General features: G+C 44.4%; 1 protein-coding gene across 3 annotated transcripts; it reads right to left on the reverse strand.

Annotated features, from left to right (window-relative positions):
* Nucleotides 1-3,347: 3,347 nt before the first annotated feature.
* SMARCE1 (SWI/SNF related, matrix associated, actin dependent regulator of chromatin, subfamily e, member 1) lies at nt 3,348-18,848 on the reverse strand. 3 transcript variants are annotated; one of them, XM_063179142.1, is made up of 11 exons: nt 18,778-18,848; nt 17,991-18,041; nt 17,439-17,482; nt 14,423-14,527; nt 12,126-12,206; nt 10,888-11,019; nt 9,219-9,390; nt 7,420-7,592; nt 6,346-6,447; nt 5,606-5,816; nt 3,348-4,881 (listed from the first exon to the last, which is right to left on the reverse strand). In XM_063179142.1, the coding sequence occupies exons 2-11, from the start codon at nt 17,995-17,997 to the stop codon at nt 4,673-4,675; spliced, it is 1,236 nt and encodes a 411-aa protein (XP_063035212.1). In that variant the 5' UTR covers nt 17,998-18,041; nt 18,778-18,848; the 3' UTR covers nt 3,348-4,672. The 3 variants fall into 3 exon arrangements, with proteins under 3 accessions (XP_063035212.1, XP_063035211.1, XP_063035213.1); XM_063179141.1 differs by having other exon boundaries at nt 3,348-4,884; XM_063179143.1 differs by lacking the exon at nt 14,423-14,527 and having other exon boundaries at nt 3,348-4,884.
* Between the last annotated feature and the right edge of the window lie 408 nt (nt 18,849-19,256).

Raw genomic sequence — 19,256 nt, forward strand, 5'->3', positions numbered from 1 at the left:
TTACAGATCTGGTATTTCTTATCCCTGGGGTTAAAAAGATTGTAATAAACCCATGATAATGAGATTTTTTTTCGCTTGGTTTTGTTACTGTCATTCTTTCTGGTTTGGCTTTCCCCACCCTAAAACTGGTGCCAGAACTAAAATGGCTTTTTCTTGACTCTAACAGAATCGGGTGATAAAAGCAAATTTAAAGTGGTTGTTGACAGAAATTACTGACTTCTGGAGTGACAAGTGAAGCTTTACGTGATTACTTACAACAAAATAAGACATCAGCGTGAAACGCGCGAAACCACTTCAAAAAACCCCTCGAAGACTGTGGAAAAAAACGTCAAAGTGAAAGAGGGGAACTGAGAGCACAAACAGCACAAAAAGACAGACCTGAAGCAGGATCTGGCCTTTCAGATTCAAGTGCCTGATCCCACTTGGTCATCAGGTCCTGATGGGAGAGGTTCCCAGTCACTGTCAGTAACACTCTGCATGCACAGGGGATTTCAAACCCAGGGATGCTCTGGCTTCCAAGTCTTGAGCAGGTGCTGCAACTCCTTGAGGCACAAACAGGCTTGCCTGTAACAGTCCAGGATGAAACTGGAACTTGCTGGGTGTCTGGCTGGGAGAACACATGGAATTCCAGCCCCTCTGGTATGATCAACCCCCACTTCTGCAGTGCAGCACCTGCAGTTCATATCCAGGAGCCTCAAAGCTGCAGGTGATTGACCTGTGAGCATCTCACCCTGATTTGGCAAATTGCTACAAATGCTTCACACTGTGAGTTGGTACAACTGCATCTCGCTCTGAGCTGGTACAACCAGCAGCTCTCAGGGTGAGGGGAGTTACACCCTCTTATTTTGTTGTAAATCATCATGTAAAGTTTCACTTACGACTCCAGAAGTCAGTAATTTCTGTCAAGCACTGAGCATGAGCTGCCACAACTGCTGCTGGCTGGCACTGAGGATCCTGTACAAGAAAAGCACTGCTCACCTTCCCAGCCAAGGCTGGGGCTGCGTGTCCTTCGGGCAGGTTGATGGGGACTCCTGGTGGCAGCACCTGCTGCAGCTCACACACCTCTGCCAGCACTTAACCTGCCCCAATTCCATCTCCAGCTGGCCATGAGGGGTGTTTTCCCCAGCATTCCAGCACTTGGGACTGCTGGGAAAGCACTTTTCAGTTAAGGGGATGAAGGGAGGTCACACAGGAGCAAGGACACCACGCTGCCATTTGATGGTGTGGGGGTTTGGTTTGGTGGCTGAGTAGCTTTTGATAAATTGAGGGAAAAAAATCAAAAATGGCTTTTTAAAAAAAAAACACTGAACAGAAAAGCCTGCCTGGCTGCAAGTTCAGGGCAAAACCTGGGGAAAGACAAGGAGAAATAAACCATTGCTGACTCCTTGGGATGGGGCAGGCACAGAGGCTGCATTGGAGCTGGTGGGAAATGGAAAAGCACATCCTGGGGTAGAGGAGGGACCTCAGCAAAGGCCTGAGCAGAGCAAGGGTCTGACCCTGCTCCCTGTGTGCTGCCCACCCACACCTCCCTTTCTCAGGAGCCTCCTCACCCCCAGTTTATCACCACACAGGGGCTCTGGACCTGCTCCCCCCAAGCCTCCCAAGGTCAGGGCCAGGCTCTCTGCTCTCTGCTGCAGCACAAGGCTCTGAACAGGCTCTGCTTCCCTGACACACGAGCTGCCCCTTTGTGCCAGGGTTTGGATTTGCTTTGATATTTTATTCCTGTAAAGCTCCTTTAATCTGTTTTATTTCTTTCTGTCACCAGCATAATCCTCTCTTGCGAGCAGTGTCTGCAGCTCGTTTGGCTCCAGGCAGAGCAACTTGGCAAGACTTGTCCAGGTTATACACAGGTGATTTCTTACCATTTTTTAAAAAACCCCAACCTTGTTTGTTTCTCTGTCAGTCTGTTTTTCTTCTCTGAAAGGTCAGCTACTGCACAAACATGAGGCTTCTTTCTTTCTGGGAAGCCAAGCTCAGTCCTGTGTGTAGGTGAGGGGTTTGGAAGGGATTTGGGTGCATGAAGCTCTCAGAGGCCTGGGCTCTCGGCTCATTTTACCAGGTGAATCATTTCTGAACAACCTCACAAGGTGCCTGGTTCATATTTTAACATCTAAATCCCTTTCAAAACTTACCCTATGGGCCTGCTTTTTGCTATGTACCCATTACTGTACCAGCTTTGTAGGTTAGAAGGTTTTTGGGGTGATAAAATCTAATAATTACATAAATGCAAAAAAAGAAACCCAACAAACCCCCAAACCAACAAAAAAACTTTGAGATCAGTTCTTTTTTTAACCCAGGCTTCTTAATAACTTTTACTGAGTGTGTTTTTGTGGTGAGATAAAAGCATATTTTTGACAACAACCCAACAGAGACAAGAACCTTTGCCTGCAGAGCGAACCAGAAGTGATGTCAGAGGTCACAATGCCTGAGTCAGACTTGAAAACCCCTGGTTTTTCTTGAAGAGAAAAACAAACCGAAGAAAACAACTCCCTCGCATGATGCAAAGCTTGGATTTGCCTTTTTGCTTCGGTCTCCCCTGGGGGTGTGAGGGACTCAGCAGCTCTCAGCACCCCACGGGGGATGGCTGCACCTCAGAGCCCCAGCCTGCACCCACCTCCTGCCAGACAGGGCACACAGGAAACAGAGCAGCTCCAGCAGCAAAGCATGAGGACTCTTCCTCATGGGAGGAAGGGTTCCTAGCCCTGCTGGAGACCTGCAGGTGGCCACAGGTTCCATCAAGAGCATCCCAGTGAGGACCTGTAGAACACAGGACCCATTAGAAGTTCCAGGTAGCTCTGAGGAAGGGCTGCTGCAGGAGCCAGGTATTTCCCAAGGCCTGTCCCTCTCCTTGGCTGGTCCCTGATGCTCCTGTCCCTTGTAGGCACCTCTGCCAGGCCCCACGGGGCTGGTCAGTGCTCCAGCACTGCCCATGGGCATTCCTTCACGTTCTCATGTGCTTGGACAAGTTATTTCACTCGTGAAGACAACACCCACTCCTTCACGTCCACACCCTGAGCTGCACACACCCGTCTCTGCCAATAATTAGTTATTTACATACACCTTGAGAATTTGGAGCAGATGAAAAGCATCCCCGGCCTACAGAAGCCAGGGCTGCTGCAGATAAAAGCTGTTGCACAACAAGGGTTTGCAGCAGCTCAGGTGTGGAACCCCACCTGGGCCCCACAGGGCTGGGGGAGGGAGGGGGGCTCCAGTCCAGCAAGCAGCTGGTTCTTTGTAAGGAATAAAAGCTTGTGTGCTTATTTTCCTCTGGCTTGAGATGGAGAACAGCTGATGAAAGATCTGAACCAAACACTGGCACTACCTTAAAAGACAAGAACAGACCACTGTGAGTTTAAAAAAAAAACCAAACATGTTGGATTTTATTCTTTTTTAGACCATTAAAAAAAAAGATTTAAAAAACACCATCTGATAGACCCACTGCTCTGCAAATACACATCAGTTCATTGAAAGATTATGTGTTCCCTCAGTTGTTAAGTCAAGAGGTGGCCCATGGCTGTTGCCACAATTCAGTGTATTTATCTGTGGGGTTTTGCTTATATAGGGCAAATTATGGCCTTTTCAGTACATTTGTAGTCTCCAGAGGTTCTGAAAGCTCATGACAAGCAAAACTACTATTTTTTACCATTTGTGCCATATCAGTGACTGTCTGCTCAGAGAACATGTGCGTGTCTAAACACTCTCCTGCTCTGTTCTGTGCCAGGTCTCTGGCTGAGGCCACACCAGGGTCTCTTGGTAGCAAATAAAGGAGTTAATTGGGAAAGAAAAGCAAAGGCTTGTTGAAAAGAATCCTGCACCACAGAAAAAAAAATCCCTCATGATGTGTCATTTCCTGCAAGACTACACTGAGCCCTTTGGAACTGGATCTCCTGACATGCCACACACAGACCATGAGCAAGTTTCCACCACAGCAGAGAGATACTCTAGAAAAACAAGTTACACCAAAAACCCCCAAAACCCCAGACTTTCAGACTCACTCTGGAGCTGTTCCTGAGGACTGTGAGCTTTCTTTAAAAGCATGGACTGGGTAGGCTGCAGCAGAAATTGCCCTTGCTGACACGCAGAGCAGTAGCTGTGGGACACAGGGGACTTTTGGAGTTGTTAGGGAAGGAGAGGCTCCAGGGGACACCCTGGAGAGACATAAAGTCTTTGCTCCATAGTAAGAAAAAATCTGAATGTTTTGGTTACAGTCCAGCCTCTCCAGAAAGCCAGTGCCCCTGCCAGGAGCAGGTCCCTCATGCAGTCAGGCCAGGACAGCAGCACAGGTGAGACACCTGTGCCACAAAGGGGCAGGAAGGGCCTTTGGGGAAAAGTGCCAGAGTGTCCATGGCACCAGAAGAAAGGGAAAAGGCCTGATTTCTCACAGAAACCAAAACCAGTGGTTTCTACTCTTTCTAGGGAAGAAATACAAATGATACAAGGACCTCTCCACACTGTAACAGCTGTGTTTAGAGGCTTCTTTTCTGCCTGCTGCAGGACACCCTGTACCTCTCCAGGCCCCTTCACCCTGCTATGCTGATAACCTGGAGTGTCACTAAGCCCTGGCATCCTTTGAGACACGTGACAACAGAGGCAGGGAAGGTACAACAGCCGCAGAGCACGCTCTGAAATCAAACAGTACTTCATTACAGAGACACAGGAACTGAGTCACTGATTATTCTTTCTTCTCTGCCTCCTCGGCGATGGGGTCTGCGGGCGGCTCCTCCACGGTGGCGCTGTTGCTCTCCGAGCCCGTGTTGCTGTCGCTGGTTCCCTCCTCAGCTGTGCTGTCCACCCCTTCCTGCCCGCTCTCCTTGTCCTCTGGGGTGGAGGTTCCTTCTTCACCGTTCTGCTGGTTGTCTGTGCTCTCTTCTGGGTGAGGCTCTTCTGGAAAAAAATGTATTTCTAAGTGTCATTTACATGTCAATATTTATTTAGATTGTGCAATTAGGATTTAGGAAGAAACAGAAGCTATAACAAATCCGAGTATTCCATAGCAGTCACCTAGAACATGCAGGGACAGGCACAACTCAGGGATCTTTCAGTGCTGAGGACATATATGGTCCTGCCACACATCCTGATGTCAGCCACAGCTGCCTGACCTCAGAATTCCAGCCATAAGAAAGCCATGCTCCTTGTTAAAGCAGAAGCACTGGAATTCAAACTCCTTGGCCCCTCTTTCCTTATGCTCCTGCTGTTGCAGCAGTGACTCACTGATGCAATAGTCATTGGGACTCCAGGATCCAGCAGCATTTCTTACTGCCACTGTCCAGAGCAGAAAGCAGCTGGAAAATTTGCCTGAGAGCTGCATAGGAAGCACTGCTGTTGCATCATTCTGGCTGGACACTGACACTGGGACAAGGAAACACTCCCAGCTGCTCCCAGTTAAGCAGTCTAACCTCAGGTTTACTAATTTTTCCCTGGGTACATCACACACAAAGCATGACATGGGGCTCTGTGGGATCTTATCTTCTCCTCTCTTAAAAACAAGTAATTTAATGAGAAGCAAGCAAATGCCTATGTTCACCTAGATGCAGTGAACTCCTCTCCTCAGAGACCCTTTAATGCTGATCCTTGGAGGATTCTGCAGATGTTCAGGTGCAGTTACCTGTCTCCATTGGAGTGCTCTCCTCTTCTTTCTTCTCCTCCCCCTTGCTGGCTGCCTGCTCCTCCTCAGCTGCCAGGCTGTTCTGACTGCGCTCAGCTTGCTCAGCTGCTTCCTTTTCCCTTTCCTCCTGTCTCTTGCGAGCCTGTTCCTCAGCTTGAGCAATTTCAGCTGCAATTTTTTCCATATCCACTTCCACCTTCAAACTGCATAACTAGCAATTAAAAACAAAGCAAAACAAAGGAAAACTTTAGCTCTTTTACTACTGCAGATACCCTGAGAAATAAATAATCAGTAAACCCCAATGATGACTTCAATATTTCTACACACTGCACAGAACTTTTGATTTTACAAAGTTTATACTGGAAGTATGTAGGGAGGGAGATACAGGCATATTAAGAAGAAAAAAAAAAAAAAGGGGGAGAGGGAATAAATAAACAAACTAAAACTTGTTATTTGAGTGCAGCCAAGGAGAGCAGTGTGCCCTCCACACTGGCTTCAGGGCCTCCTTCCTCCAGCTGCTCTGAGTGAATTCACCCAGCCCAGCCTGGAGGCACTTCTAAACTGTACTGGCCCTAAAGGTCACTGAAGGAGCAGGAAATCATTCTGTGCTTTTTACCACCCACACCAGGGCACTGCCCCAGCAGCTGGGCAACTGCTCAGAACTGAACAGAGAACTGAAGCACTTGTACCACTGTGGAACCAGCAGCTTCCTCAGAGTAAGTGAGAAAAATGAGCTGTACCCTTTTAAGCTCGTTGTTGAAAGAGTCTGTGCTTTCCAAAAACTTCCTCTTCTTTTCCTGGTGACGCTCCTCAATTTGCAGCAGCTCAGCTTCGAGCTTACGCTGGAAGTGAAACAAAAGCAAGAACCTCACTGTGCAGTCACCTAAAAACTGGGCAGAGGTACAGCTAAGCATACAAATTTTCATATGGGTTTATTTTTAAATACTGGTCTAATATGTAAACATCCTTCTGCCTGCCTCTGATACCCATTAGCTCAGAAGTTCATAGTGAAAAGTAGGAACAGTAGGTGGGTCTGTGCAGCAGTTCAAGCATACTGTAAGTGAAGCATTGTGCACCTGAGGTGAAGCTTCCAGCATCAAATCTGCACATTTTCTTTCCTATTCTGCCCCCCTAGGTCTGTGTATACATATCCCACAGGTCTGTATATACACAGCTCACAGGTATAGACACACACCCCACATCAATTGCAGTCTCTAACACAGAAAGACCACAATTCACAGGAAAGAAGGACAACCATGCCCTCCACCCTCTAAATCTCCTGTAATTAAAAAAACCCCAACAAATCTCTACCTAATTCTGGTTTTGCTTCACCCCCACACACACTGACCATGCTGAAAGGGTTCTTTTGGTAACATGAGTGTTTGGAAAACACAGGCATGTGAACAATGCTGGGTCAAACATGCAGGTGTGACTGCACCATATATTTTGTATAAATTTAACTTACAGTGAAAAATATTAGAATAGGGACAATTTACTTCAAAAAAAGAATCATTACAAACAAGACGAGTCTTCAGGTACCCCAAATCAGTACTTATTAACCAGCAGACTTTAAAAACTGCATACAGGGGGAACTATGGAACTAACTCTTAGGACAAAACACAAAGAACAAAACAGCACAGAAGGTGAGGTCTCATGTTCTGTAGCTCCCAAGAAATCCCAGGGATTAGCTCCTGGAGCACACAGAACATTGACACCCAGCAAGAACAGTCATGTAGGTGATTGAATGATCCAAAGAGTTGGAGTCCAGCCCAACCCCACCACGTTTTAGCTGCATCTCCATCCTTTCTTTTTACCTGATGAACCATCAAGGACTGAACCTGGCGTTTCAGGACTTGCATTCTGGCTGTGGTGACCACGGAGCGGACGTCGGGCACCACGCTCTCGCTCAGGATCTCGCTGATGAGCCGGTGGTTCCTCTGGAACCGAGCCGTGGCCGTGTGCTTCATGGAGAACCCATCATCGTAATCTGCAACAGGAGTTGGAGGGGAAACTGCTTTGATCCCACAAAATGAGAGCTGAGCCCAATGTAGCCACATTATCCACTCTGTATCCACATTATCACTCACAAAAACTAAAATGTGAGCCCTAACAGCAGCAGTTGTCATGTCACAAAGTTCACAGTAACACACACAGAGCATCAGGGAATTTCAAAATGAGACAAAGTGTGGCCAGGGCAGCATTCACCTGGCACAGCTCTAACAGCTAATTTCACATGCATTTCCCACAGCTGAAATTGGGACTGACCTAGTTATTCACTCTGTTGCTTTCCACACTTCCACAGTAAGAGGGACTATTAATACACCAAATAAAAGACCCCTTCCTGATTAATCATGTTTCCAGAACAAAATGCCACCAGGATAGTGACTCCTCTATAAATAACCTTTGTAGCACAGATCAAAACTACTTATTTGTTAAAATACTGAGGACTGAAAGCATGAAGCAGTGAGACACATTTACTCATCACTGAAACTTCAGTCATGTATTAAAAGAATTTGATTATTTATTAGTAAGTGCATCTCTCTAAAGAGAAACCAGGTAAACAACAAGTATGAATTATCTCCCAGAACAATGCCACATAGAAAAGTCCAGAGGTCTAATTTTGCTTTACATTAAGTACTCCTACTGGAGATGACTATCCCAGCTATTCACAGAAATCTTAAGAAGCTGAAGACCATGCCAGGAGATATTACCGAAGAAGAGAACTAGTTAAATGAAAGTTTATTTCCAAGTGTATATTGTATCTCATTTAGGTATCTGATTAAACAAAGCAAAAAAAGAGGTAATGGCTGGTTCTGCCCAAGTCTACTTTGCACTGGTGGCACAGAACAGAATCTCAAGTCCCCAGGTTCCAGTTATTCCAGCATGAAACGTATTTACATAAATGTTGCAATTACCTCACACGGGGGAAAGTGCTGTTTGCTATGAGATTTATCTCAGGGGTGTGCTTTCACAAGGGGGAAGGAAAAAAAAGGGTGTAACTGAGCACATTTTTCACCCTCAGGTTTCAACAAGTATTTGGTGATGCATTTAAAAGCAGCCATGAGGTGTGCGAGGCTGACTTTTCCCACTGGGTGGGGTGCATTTCCTTGCAGTCAAATAAACTTTCAGAATTTTCTCATCAACTTGTCAGCAGCAAGGGCACCTCACTCACCAAACAATCTCAAATGACAGTTGTTGAACACATTCAAAGTTCAGGTGCTCTTAATCACACCAGAACTCTGCCTGTCAGATTTATGTGCTTCTGGTAATAAAGCACAACATTCCATCCAAGCCGGATTAAATCAGGCACCTAAGCCTTTTCTAAAGCATGTGCTAAAGCCATTATGGAGCAGTAAGCAGACTGATCTGGTTTGAACTATTGAGCATTACTTCACACTTAATTAAGAAGGGTTGGAATAACTTTTGCCACGGGTGCCACCTTACTTTTGGGAACCAAGTCAGCTGTACAGAATAAAAAGTGGTAATGAGAATTGGCATGAAAGCACCAAAGCAGAAACGAAGCCACGTGAAGTGCTGCAGAAAGTGAACACAGGTGCTTTTCTGTATCTCCATGCCATGGGTGTCCCACTGGGAGTGCACACCAGCTCCTTACCATCGGGATCCTCCGCAGGCTGGATGCTCATGTAGGGCTCCCCCTTCTCCATGCGCGACTGCCGCTGCCGGCTCTCCTCTTCCAGCGCCGCCTCGGCGCGGCTCTTGGCGTTGATGTAGGCCAGGTAGGCAGGGGAGTTGTGGTAGGCCTTCATGGACTCGTTGTACTCGATCTGCAAGGTGACCAACACGGTTTGATTGCACCACTGGGTGATTCCCACCCGGCCACAACTGCGCTCTGTGTAACGCACAGCGCGGTTACACAGACAAAGCTGAATCTGCATCGTCTGGCTGAGATACAAATGATCAGATTCTCTCAGTCCTTCTTTTTTACAAATTAGAACCTCTATAGTCATTTGTGTTTTAAAAACACAGCTGGTTCTTAGGTCCTTTTAGTATTATGATAGCTTTGTTTTCTGAGATTTCAAATTCAAACACCTCAGAACATTTAAGATCAAGTTCTGGTAAGATGAAATATTCACAAAATATTCTTAGTAATTCTCTGGAGTTCTAACTAAATCTGTGGTTCTGATTTCTTCTCTTTCCTTATGCCAGTATGTCATGAACCACTTTCCAAAATCATTTAAGATTTGTTCATTCTTTGACCCATCCCTGTTCTGGGATGGCACAGAAAGCTGCAGCCAGACTCCTGTCTCCTCCTGGCAGCAGGACAGCACCACTATTTTCACTTTCTTTGAAATACCTTTTCTCTTTGAATTGCTTTCTTTAATCTCATTCTTAAGATTTCGTACAGTGATTTGAGATACTTCTAATAAAAAAAATAGATATAATCTATGATATTGATAAAGGTACCTAAAACGCTTGTAAATGATCAGGACCAGGATCCTTCTGCCTTGGCACAACAGAAACCAGCTGGCCCCTGCCCCAAGGAGCTTACAATCTAAACATCATTACCAAGGTAAAAATAGAATTCCTGGATTATTTTTTTTCTCAGCTAAGAGCACTGAGTTTTGCAGTACTTCTCTATTGCCTTGGAATAAAACCAGCTGAGATTTGACCAGGTAGCCAGAGCCTCAGGTGCCTGCCAGGTGTAAGCACAACACATCAGCTGGACAATTCTCCCTTTGTACCTGAGAATCACAACAACAGTCTTGTACAGGTGCTCAACACTTACCAACCTAGACACAAGGCAGCTGTCATCTCTTGTCATTAAGATCAATAAAACCAAAACAAAAGCACAAGAAAACCCTACAAGTGGTAGCATTTTCTATTAAGAAACAAAACATTAATGCCACAGCGTGGAGTTCCACCAGGAAAACCAAACCCCACGTGACTGGAAGTCTCTTAGGAACATGTTCATGACAACAGCAGTAGTTGCAGAGCACCAGTTTTGAAAGAGGATTTTGGTGTTGAGACAATCTTTTCAATACTGATGTTGTACAATCAAATCCATTCATTACACAGTTAAAATCGACACTCAATTATAAATACTTCATTTTGAATTAGGTCTAAAAACTGACCAGTCACAGTTGATGCACAGTTATTTAAAAAAATCTAAGAGACGTGTCAGGACAAACTTCCATTTAAGTTACATACAGGGCTCTCGTGAATGCCTCAAACACCCCTGCATGGGGAAGATGAATTTTTCTTCTCAGACCAGTTCCTAGAAGAATCAGCTGTAATAAACATCCCAGATTTCTTCCATTTACCTTTTCAGCTTCATATTCATTCAAATACTCTTGCTTCTCTTCATCAGTGAGATCTCGCCACATTCCTCCAATAATCTTGCCAATTTCCCATAACTTCAAATCAGGATTGGACGCCTTCACTTGGTCCCAGACCTTAACAGAAACAGCTGGAGCTTTACTAATGATATCTAAATACTTCCAAATTAAACATTTTATATTGTCATCTCAGTGTTCTTTCTGGAATCACCATGAAAAACAGGATAAAGTTAGGAATGAGTCTGGCTAAACTATCTGGATTATTTTCTGGGGCAGGAAGTCAGTAGGAAGCCAGCTACTGAACCAGGCAATTGCTGAGTGGCTTTGGTCTCATGGGAATATTGCCTTTAACCCTCTCAATTCTCTTCTTAAATGAACATCGCTGCATCTCGGGGAAAAAAATGCTACTGAGTAAACACATCCAGCAGTAGATTATGACAAAGAGACTGAGCTTTTCAGATCAGAATGTAACATTTCACAATATTTCAGTCTTGCTGATCAATCTGAGTTCCAACAAGTTCTGACTCCACCAAAAAGGTTCCTAACTTTATAGGGAAAAAAAAGGAGAGCTGCCAGTGTAATTTCTTGCTGCGCCACTTGACTTTTTTTTTTTTTTTTTGTGTGTGTGTTGATGTTTTTTGGCCTAAGACAGACATGCTGGTAAAGATACTTTACCAGAAGTGGAAGAAATTCCTTCTGGCTCACCTGCTTCAGCCAGGCTGCCATGCCCTCCCCATGCCCCATCAGATTCCAGACTCCACAAGAGTCTCTCTCCTACTTTCTGTCAAACAGTTCACAGAATAGCGAAGCAAACGTTGCCACGGGCTAGGGTGGTGAAGGAGAACATGCAAAGTCCACTCATTGCTACTCTTCAGTCCAGCTACAGCACTGCACCAAGCCCAGAAAACGCAAGGAATACTTCCTTTATATAAAAAAGTTCTGTCAGTAAGTCACAGGAACTTCTGAATGTGGCGGGGTGGATCCTTGTCAGCAGACAGTGGTAGGAATTAGCATTTTAGCAATTTTCCCCCCAGAAATTGGCAACTGTGTGACCAGACTACTGCTGCCTTTGTTCTGCAGGGCAGACTCTGTACTTTACATCCCCTTAAGAGAGCGCAGGCTGTTAGGAGTCAACGTTTAGAAGCTGAAACTAAGATCATAGCAATTAATTGTTAGCACAAACGAACACTGACTTTATTACTGATGGACACTGTAATACCCACCTTCCGGCTGTACCTCATGTAGGGCATCAGGGGCTTGTCTGGGGGTTTGGGGGGCTTTGGAATGGTAATACCAGAGGAAGCCTATAAAAGAACCGGATAAATCCATTCGTTAATGGGATCGCTGAACAGTTTCTACACGCACTCGTTTTGGAAAACACTTGTGCATTCACACACCCCCACCAAGAGAAGCAAACATCACCAGAAAAATTACCCAGGCTGTAAGTGAACAAGCACTAGCTAGAGTTGGTCCTCGGAGGAATAATTTCCAATGTAAGTTTGTCCTTTCCTCTGTAAGTTTACAGAGCAGTAGCTAGATAAATCCTCAAAAGGGCTCCATGTTCTTAAAACTGAACTACATAGCTTAGGAACTGACAAGGAAACACTAATCCCAGCAGGTTGTTTTTTTTTCACTTCTGATGACTAACTTATTATCTGTTTTGACAAATTTAATGTGGCTATTGTACAGGTTTAAAAAGATATGAAGAAAGGTTAAAAACATTAAGTTAAAGACATTATCCAATAATTTTAGTTATTATTTTTCTGTAAAATTTGTCAGTGGTAATTTGGAGCCAATTAACTGACTCTATGAAAAGAAAACAATTCTATGCAGCTATAAGGTAAATATGTGCTCTAATTGTAGCCAAGCTCTAATGAATTGTCCCAATTAGCCTGGAACATGCTCCTGTGCTCTGTCTTCCTTTGGCTTATTCTGCCAGACACAAAGCTGGCACCACACAAAAGGCTGCTGAGCTTTAATGCTGCTGGGTCTCCTTGCATCCCTTCAAGCCACAGAACATCTGACAGGGCTTGCTCCTAAAGCAGTGCAATGACATCACAGCCCCTGTCAACTGCAGGGTCTGAAACCCTTCACTCTTCCAGCACTTCCACGTGCCAGGAGTTTTATTAAGTGGGAGTATTTACATGAAAACATAAAGCAGGTTCAAGATCTTTCAGGGCTGTGGCCTGTAGATCAATACTTGGGTGTAGCCCAGAAGGCTCAGTTCAATACTGTTTTCCTCCTGGTAGTTTCTTTTTTTTTGTTTGTTTGCTGAATTTATGGAGCTCTATGAACAATGCATACAGAACTGTGTATAAATAATGTGCATGAGGTATATGCATTACCAAAATGTATACATAGATACACATACAGATGGGTTGGAAAAACATTAACGGAAACTGTTTAATGCTTTTAAATTAAGAGGGGTTTAAAGACACCATCCATATACTGGGATATGCATGGCAGAGCAGGCTGTGTATGCTTGTGACATACAGAAACAATGGAAGTTCTCACACAAAACCTGACTTAGCCTTGTATAAAGAAAGTATCCATTTGAACAGTCAATTCCAGCGTGTAGGGGAAGATCCTTTCTGTAAATGCTTTAAAAAATTGGATGAACTTCATTTGAAAGAAGGATTATATGAGAGGCATAAAAAAGACTACACTTTCAAAAAGCACCACGTATTTGGTCCTTGAGAAATCTTTGTATCACCTTCCAAACTGATCAGAAGTTTTGAGGTACAAAGTTCTACATGGAGAAACCTTAAAGTTGTGAGATATTTAAGAAAGTATCAGGGATTTACTCTGTTTCTGTTGTGTCAAGAGTGTTATATTTCCACTGTCTATTTTTGTTTCCTAACTGCATACAATGCTAGGACTTGATTCATGTTTGAAAGAAGCTGTCACCTCCCTCATCACTTGTCTCCATCTCACTTTGTTTACTCCATGAAAAATGAATGTAATATCCATTTCCCACACACTGACACATATATGAGCTGAAGCTATTTTATTATCAACATCACACTTTTGTTGAAAAAATAATGACTGAACTTGGGACTGTGCAGTAATTACCAGACTAAGACTAGAAAGAAAAATAAAGGGCTGTACCTCTTGCATGGCTCAACAGAATGATGCAACGACTATCAACGATCTCCAGCTTGCAAAATGTTCTTCCTTATTTTTGTACCAATGAACCTCAGCAAAAAGAGCAGTTCCCTCCCTCCAAAAATTCATACCCAGCTACAGAAGCTTTTCCTATGCATGCAGTGGTCACTGAAGACCAAAGTCTGTCTTTTTGGATGTCTGCATCATATACCATTACCAGTTGAGTAAAAACCCATTTTCCTGCAAAAGGTTTCAGAGTGAAGGGGAAGGGGAGGAAAGTGAGGAATAAGAAGTTGGTTTTGGTTTTTTTTAATAAAGAAGTGGCAGCAGCCAAGACTCCGAAGAACCTAACCCTAAAGCCATTTCTGGTCAGCTCCTGGTGTTTGCTGGAGGATGTAATAGTTGATTCTCCTACCGTGACCCGGCTGTTGGTGCCCGGGTTCCCTCCCAGCCTGTAGTTGTTGTAGGCCAGATGGCTGTATGGATTGTATCCCACAAACCCTGGGGTGCTGGGCATTTGCTGATGGAAACAAATGAGACAAAAACACGAATGAGAAATGAGCTCAAACGAGGAGAACACAGAAATGAAAATGAACTGCAATATGGCATGCAAAAGCAACCAGAATTCAAACAAGCAATGAGGTGTAGCAGTTGGTGTCTTCCCAACACACACAACTTACTCCAGTATAAACCTAGTAAGGAAACAGGACTTTTAAGCAAATGTGTCACTACAAATTTCTGTCTGAAAATTGGTGATTTTATTTCTATTAACTGCGGAACTCATTTAAAAAAGTACTCTGTAAATTCAGGTCATGGCTAATGAGAGTTTTCCAACATAAGCCACCAAGGAATTCAGAAGCCTCTTGTCTCCCAAGGGTGAAAGTTGGGCGACACAGCACCCAGTGATGGGGCAGAAATCCCCTGTACCCACGTTTATGACACCAATGAAAATCTCTGCCTGCTTTTCTTCCCAGAATTCTGCCTTCCCAACAAATAGAGCAGGGGAGGAAATCTCTCAAAGCACCATTTGTGCTCCACTGCCAGTGGCTGAAGACAATTCCCAGAGACATCTCTCTGTTATGAGGCAGGCTGTAGACTGACAGAGCTGAGGAACTCTACATCTGCAGTAGGACCTGTAAGTTAAAAACTTTAAACTAGTCTGAACAGATCACCAAATCCAAGATAATTCAGAAATTATTCAATACATCTTCATTCATTCATGAAAGTGGATTGATTTGTTCTCACCTCAGTCACGCAGAAAAAAAAAAAAAATCTTGTTTCTTTTCATTCCCTTCTCACTTAGCAATAGCAATGGACATTCAAGTTTCATCAGGTTACCTGAATTCCCCTCCTCAAATAAATTTCTTTTTTCCATTATCCCCCTCTTTTCCAGTCAGATGGAAAAAAGATCAACTATTTTGTTGGAAAAAAAATCAGCTATTTAATGGTAATTGTGATTAGGTCCTGACTGTGGTGGTTCCATGATTCCATGAGTTCACAAGAGCCTGGAGTGTTTCTGGACATTTAAATGTCATTCCCACAGTGTCCCACTCTCCAGCAGCCCTAATAAACATTCCAAGAAGTCTTTCAGGGATTCACTGACTGGACTTGCTCCAGATTACAATTATACAAATTTGACAAGTAGGTTCAGGACTCTTAAGAACCAAAGTATGACACGTACAAATGCTGAACAGAAGTGTTTTAGGAGCTGACTGAAGTAACTAGGAAGGTTTCAAGTCAATGCAGACACACTGCAGGAGTTTATTTCTAAACACACAAGTGCAGAGGAAAATTATCCTTTAACAGTCAGTCTTCAACAGAGGTTTTATTGCCAAGCTCTTTAACTCAGTCCCAGCAGCTGATGTGCTCATCTGTATGCCTGGGCTCATGACATACACATTCACTACTTCATAAGGCACTGTTTTAGTACAGTTTTTTGTATTACCAGAACAACAGGCTTTGAATATGTTGACTACACCTCTTCAATAAAACCAGGTGACAATTGTAATCTCCGTCTGCTTAATTCTTTATTTCTGCAAGACAGGATTTAAATGTTACCAGGAACTACCTTGCATCACATGGAGGATTTTTATTTCAGGTACAGTACTGCAGTTTTGAGAATTACTGGGATTTTGTTGACTGCAGCACCTGGAACTGGCTGTGGAAGAACAAGCAAGGTTATTTGGCTACTTTGTGACTCGCATTAACAGAGCACAGACCATCACGTGAAGGACTGTATAAAATATAATACAAAATAAAAGACGCTTGTAAAACAGAAAATGCATGTCACTGGTTGCAGTCCTGGCATGTGCTTCATGTATCCTTCTGAAGGACTGTACCACATCAACATGAGCCATTAAACATCTGTATCCATGCTATATCCCAAAGGAACCACATGGGTATGCACAGCTCTCGATGCAGGAATCCAGGGGTCAGGATCCATCATGTTCCTTCTAATAGATCTAGTTTGCTGTGTGCAAAATGAAAACTCTGAGCAAACTATGAAAATCAAGTTTATTTATGTAAACTTATAAAAACATAACCTGTATTTATGTATTATGTAATTGTTAAGCCTCTTCCTGTAAAGTATGGCACAAAAAATTGGAAGGATCACATTCCTTCCAACTCCCATCCTGCAGAGATCAAGGACACACTACTGGGTAAGTTTTCCAATTCACTTTGGTGAAAAAATTTCACTAGAGCATCTTTGCTCAATCTTCTGTACAAAGGATTTGTCCTAAAACCCAAACTATCCATAAATGTGACCAAAGATGTACATTTATTTCAAACAGTTCCTGCCCCCAGCACACTGGTACTGCAGCACCTTTGTACATCCAGGAATGTCACTGGGCAGGATTCAAAGCTCTGTTCATGTTTTCCTCAGTGTCAGGGCACGCCACTTTACTAGAAAGTAAAATATTTCCCAAGCCCTAGACTCCAAAACACCAGTGATTTCAAGGAATGCAAGAGTGGCATCAGGAGTGTTTCATTATTCTGACCCAATATAACAGCATGTTTCATAATCCTGCATTCCACTCAAATGCAAAGAAAAAAAAGCAGCTGAGTACAACTGAGATGTGGAAAAATGCACTGTCTGCCCATGATTTGGGCACAGGCTGAGCAGGACATTTTATAATCAAATATATCAGTTGATTTTAACTATTCCAGTACTGCTGCAACCCACTGGGAGTCATTTGAGACAAGTGGCTGCTCACAGAAAATTCAGTGTCTGCCAGATCCAGCCTTAAAGGCAAAATAAGTTTATTCAGATTCTCTTTCCCAAACTTCTCAAATAAGAATTATATTAATTTTAACAATTCATATGACATTAATATTGTGTTTCCCATATAGGAAGGTGATACAACTCCGTAATTATTGTTCTGGGAAGTTACTAAAGGCTCTGTGTTAATGAGAAAAATCACTATACTTACGGTTGCAGGAGCTGGGGTAGGAGGTGGGGCATAGGATGGCCTTTCTGTTAAGATAGAAATGTAAGCACATTTTTTTTCCTTGAAAATCTGAATGAATTCTTAAGGCATCTGCTATGGCAAATATTTTTAAATGATTTTACAAAACCAAGAAAATTCTACTCTGAAAGACTTTGTGTTTTGTCACTGAACAGCAAAAAGCAACACTAGAAAAAGGAAAGAAAGAAAAATTGAAATCTCCCCATTACTCTTGTCCCAGGCTTTTATTCAAGCACAAGACTGAAAATAAAATTCATTTATATGCACACCAATTACATGGAGAGAAAGCAAAAATGCAGTCTAACAGGATTCAGAAGCTGTGATATGTGGATTTCCTACAAAAACAATATGCCAGGAATCAGCCACAGCAGGATTTAAGGCCAAGAGTTTAGTCACTACACTTGCTAATTTCTTTTAATGTCAGGAATAATGGCATCATCTCACAAACAGATTCTGTGGAACCAGATCTGTAAAACATCAAACGTAAAGAAAGAAAAATATTTTAAAGAAACTTACTTGACATTTTGACAGTCAAATTTTCAGCCACCTGACATTATATTTGTACTTCTGCAAGACAAAAGAAGATCACGCTAGTAAGTGTTGTGCCTTTCCCCCATCAGATATTCGAAGCTTCGACTGTTAATCGATACCAGTGATTACCAAAGTTTGTCAATTCTGGAATACAGACAAAAGCATTTCAGAAACCAAGGTGTTATCTCTTTGAAAAATTAATGGATTTCCCAAGGAATCTGGCCTTAAATAGCTGTGCAAGAGCACACAGGTTTAGGTCACGTTCATATGAACGGGTCTAAAGAAATATATTTTATCCTGTAAGGAATAAAAAGAACATAACCCATTATTTTACACGCATTGTTTCAGAAATCTGCTATTAATACATAAATGACCCAATGATGCATTACCTTTACAGGGTACATTAAACAACTACGGAGCCCCATAGCTATGATCTGACAGGCAAGGCTTAACCTTTTAGCACCGAACTCGGCAGCGCGTCACACAGCGCTGTAACAAAGTGGATTTTCGGTGTTTTTCTTCAAGTCACACCACGGCAGCCGCAATCTCCTTCAGAATCTCCACTAACGCCGTGCTCCGGGCTCGCACACGGGGCTGGCTCGGGGAGATCGAGCGGAGCCTGAGCGGGCCCAAGGCGGCCACCGGGGGTTCGCTCGGCCCCACCGCTCCCTCCCCGGTCCCGAGGGCCCTCCCGAGCCCCGCAGCGCTGCCGGAGAGGGGCCGGGGCCGTCCCGAGCCCCCCGGTCAGCCCCGCCGGGCCCCCCGGACTCACCCGCTCGGCGCGGCCGCGCTCCCTTTGTTCCCACAGGCCGGGGCGGCGGCGACGGCGCCTGCGCACTCCGCTCCGCACTTTCGACACGCCGGCCCCGGCCCGCCGGTGACTCCCTGCTCACTATGGAGGGGGTCTGTTCGGCTACCCCGCGCCCCACCGAGGGGCCAGGGCCGTTCCCGCACCCTCCGGGACAGCGACGATTCCAGGGGCCGTGGCGAATCTGCGGGATGCAACGCGAGCGCCGCGCGAGGGGCGGCCCCGCCCGCCACGGAGGCGCTGGCTCGCGGGGTGTCACAGGGGCTACCGAGGCTCCCAAAACCGCGCTCATCCCCTTCCCCCGCGCTGGGAACCCCGGTCACGGTGCCCCGAGTGCTGGCTGCCGGTGGCGAATCTGCGGCGCAGAACAGGCGCGCAGGGAGGGCCTGCGGACGCTTCGTGCCCGCTGCGCTTTAGCGCCTTTCCTCCCCTCACGGGCTGCG

The sequence above is a fragment of the Melospiza melodia genome, chromosome 30 (assembly GCF_035770615.1).
Source record: "Melospiza melodia melodia isolate bMelMel2 chromosome 30, bMelMel2.pri, whole genome shotgun sequence".
Lineage (NCBI taxonomy): Eukaryota > Metazoa > Chordata > Aves > Passeriformes > Passerellidae > Melospiza > Melospiza melodia.